Source organism: Apteryx rowi, unplaced genomic scaffold (assembly GCF_003343035.1).
Source record: "Apteryx rowi isolate R43461 unplaced genomic scaffold, aptRow1 scaffold_1056, whole genome shotgun sequence".
In the NCBI taxonomy this organism is placed as follows: Eukaryota; Metazoa; Chordata; class Aves; order Apterygiformes; family Apterygidae; genus Apteryx; species Apteryx rowi.
The window spans coordinates 71,971-75,004 of record NW_020447260.1 but is presented as its reverse complement, the minus strand read 5'-3'; the positions used below and the strand labels follow the sequence as shown (position 1 = coordinate 75,004).

The window sequence follows — 3,034 nt, the reverse complement described above, 5'->3', positions numbered from 1 at the left end:
GCCCCACACCCTGCACTCGCCCCACAGCCCTGGCCCCCAGCTCTATGCTCACCCGTTTTCCCTCTGTCCCCATGGCCCCGTAGCCTGTCCCTGCACTCGCCCCACAGTCCTGGCCCCAAACCCTGCACTCGCCCCACAGCCCTGGCCCCCGGCCCTGCGCTCGCCCCACAGCGCCATGCCCCGCTGCTGGCCCCCTGCCCCGCTCGCCCCGCAGCCCTGGCCCCCAGCTCTCCACCAGCCCCATCCTCCCACCCCGCTGCAGCCATCTCAGCCCCTCACAACCGGCAGCGAACAGTAACAGCCCGGGCCATTCCCACCCGGATACCATAAGGGTTTGACAAGGGAAAGAGCCTGACGGCGAAGGTACCGGGAAAAGCCGCTGTGGCTAGCGGGCTGCCGTACGCAGCAAGCGCAGCTACGACCCTCCCCGCAGGAAGGCCTAAGGCGCGATGCGAGGCAGGTGAGTACGCCAGGGAAGGCAGGCTCAGAGCTCTTGCCGGGGGTGGGAAACAGGCTGCGGTYGCTGGTGCACGTTCGTTAGCAGGGCGGCCCCGCTTAGCTGCGGCCTCAGCAGGGAGAAGGCAGCACGCGAGCGGCTGCGGCGGCACGCGCAGCCCTTCAGCCACCGCCGGGGAGATCCAGGCTCCTCCTGCGGGAAAGCTGGAGCCCCGGTTTGCACGTGCAGCGAGTCTGAGCCTCCACACTGCTCAAACAAAATTACGTTCCCAAGAAAAACACCCATGCCCCACGCTGGGGAGGGCGCTCTTCTGTTCCAGAGAGCCAAAGTCTAAATCAAATGCAGGGGTTTTGCTGCGCTCCTGAACACACAAATGAGAAAGGACAAGAGGCATTTCAAATCCATGTTTTACTTATTTGCCCGTATGAGGTTGCAGGGTATGCACTACAGTGGCAGTTTAGAGGCAGAAGGGGTCTCTTCTTCACTCAGCTGTCACCTCTCAGCCTTCACTTCCCTCTTCCCAAAAAAGTAACKGCCAAGGAAACACACAAATATAAATACAGGACAAGAAGTTCTCTGCAGTCCAGGCAGCTGAGCTGGCTGTGGCCGTACAGTATCAGTGCACCTAGTCCAGGTCATTGGAAGCTTCTTCATCTGTTAGACTCTGTCCGTTCACAGCCGGTGAATCGTACTGGCCTTGCGATAAATCCTCAAAATCCTGACTCATGGTTGGAGAGATAATGTCAGGGCTTGTGTCACAAGACTCCGTGCTCTGCTCAGAGGTAGCAATGGTGGTCGTCGTGCTTTTTGGAACAGGGTCAAAATCATCGTCATCATCTAGAATCGGAGATTCGTGGATGTCTGAAAGGGAAGATGCAGCTGTTAGTTTTGCTGCTTTGGCCACCCGCAACAGAACAATATATGGCTCACGTAACACCAGGTATGAGAGAAGCTCCAGCATAAGCACAGCAAAGAGTCTGCTCCCTTCTAATTTCAAATTTTGACTTCTTGTAACAGTAATCAATAGATAACTGATGTCATCTAAATTAGCAGCCATTTGTGGCTTTGTAACCTCTTGTAAGCATATTTAAGAGAATAAAAAAGCTCTCCAGACTTTTCACTGCAGCAGCCATGTGCTGGATGTCTCAGCTCTATTTTTAGAGGGGCCACAACTCCAGAAAGTTGAGTCGTGTTTCCTTGGGAAAAGGATTCCTCACACTGAGAGCAAGCTGAGATAAAAGCTGCGAGTCAGATCTAATAACAAGGAATCACTCACTGCTGAAGGCCTCCGGGTACTGTTTAGCTAGCTTCCCTTTCAGCGTCCTGCAAGAGCAGAGGAGAAAAGAGAGCTAGGTTTACACACGGGCTGACAAACCCCCCAACAGCGGGCGGGCGAGTCCTCAGCACAGCCGGCCTCAGGGTTGCTCTGGAGCCGAACCACATCCCCGTCCTCCGGCTGCCCGACCGGCTCGCGCCTCCCGCTGCAGTTAGCTCTGCTGTGCTTCCAGGGAACGTCGCATCTTTCCAGTCTGTTCCCCAGGAAGCCCAGCACCGTGCCAAGGGGCTCCCTGCGCTCAGAGTCAACAGCTCCAGCATTACCCAACTCCCAGAGCTTTCCTGTTGCTCCCTGTCAGGAAATCGGGTACTTCGGCAAATCCCAAAATTCGTAACCCTCCTGCRTGCTGCCAGCGCTGCGTCCCTCCCTGCTGACACAGAGGGAGCACAGAGAGTCACCGGCCAGGCTGGAGAGCAGGGATCGGGAATCTTAAAGCTCCGACCTCAGCAAGCAGTGGCTCTCCCCACACCCGCTCCCCTTGCTCCGCGTGTTTGCTCTGCTACGTGCTTTTCTCCCTCCACCTGTTTTTGGTTTCTGTGACCATCCAGGGTTCTGCATACAGGGGTGTCACATTTTAACACCTCTCTCTGCAGACACTAGCTCTCCGTGATCTGTCTAGGTGAAGACAGRCCCTCTGGTTTGGGCATCTTTCCTCTCTTCCCCCCAACCCCCCAACCCCAGCCCCACCTGATTCTTCGGAAGATGCTGTCCAGGTCCTTTTTCATTTCAACCAGCGTCTTGGTGTGGTGCAGGAACCGCTCGTTCATCTGCTGCATGCGGACGCTGGACAGGTTATTGAAGTTGAGCAGCATCTCGTTGGTCTTCTCAAATCGATCCAACCTGTCCGGAGTGAAAAAGGGGCTCTGAAGACGCCCGGCGAGACCCCCTCCGGCATGGCTTGCTCCCAGGGCCGAGCCCGGAGCCCAGGCACTCGCACCCTCTCCCCGGACGGCCGCCATGAGCACGGGGCCGGGTCCCCGGGGCAGGCCRGTCCCGTGTCCCCCCCCTCGGGGTGACTCACATGTTCTTCTGGGCCTGGATGATGGCGTTGACGTCCTCGGCGTTGACCATGCCCAGCACCCGGCTGCAGAACACCCGCGAGGCCGTGGGCTCCATCGTGCCCGCCGCCGCCTGCGGGACCGGCACGGCGTCAGCTCGTGCGCGGGGTTCGGGGCCTCCCTCGCCCCCCGCTCCCGGTAACGGAGCATCCCCCCTCCCCAGTATCCCGGCAGTGGAGCCCC

At 58.5% G+C, this 3,034-nt stretch overlaps 1 protein-coding gene across 1 annotated transcript; it reads right to left on the bottom strand.

Annotated features, from left to right (window-relative positions):
- Positions 1-846: 846 nt before the first annotated feature.
- Positions 847-2,962, bottom strand: KXD1 (KxDL motif containing 1). The gene is made up of 4 exons (XM_026069244.1): positions 2,815-2,962; positions 2,481-2,633; positions 1,734-1,780; positions 847-1,318 (listed from the first exon to the last, which is right to left on the bottom strand). Exons 1-4 carry the CDS (start codon positions 2,907-2,909, stop codon positions 1,083-1,085), a joined length of 531 nt encoding a protein of 176 aa, XP_025925029.1. The 5' UTR covers positions 2,910-2,962; the 3' UTR covers positions 847-1,082.
- Positions 2,963-3,034: the final 72 nt, after the last annotated feature.

Excerpts from the sequence above, each read along its gene's own strand:
- KXD1 (XM_026069244.1), bottom strand. The coding sequence starts at position 2,909 with ATGGAGCCCACGGCCTCGCGGGTGTTCTGCAGCCGGGTGCTGGGCATG. Across the intron at positions 2,634-2,814 it reads ATCCAGGCCCAGAAGAACAT|GTTGGATCGATTTGAGAAGA; the intron begins GTGAGTCACCCC and ends CACTCCGGACAG. Across the intron at positions 1,781-2,480 it reads AGCATCTTCCGAAGAATCAG|GACGCTGAAAGGGAAGCTAG; the intron begins GTGGGGCTGGGG and ends CTGCTCTTGCAG.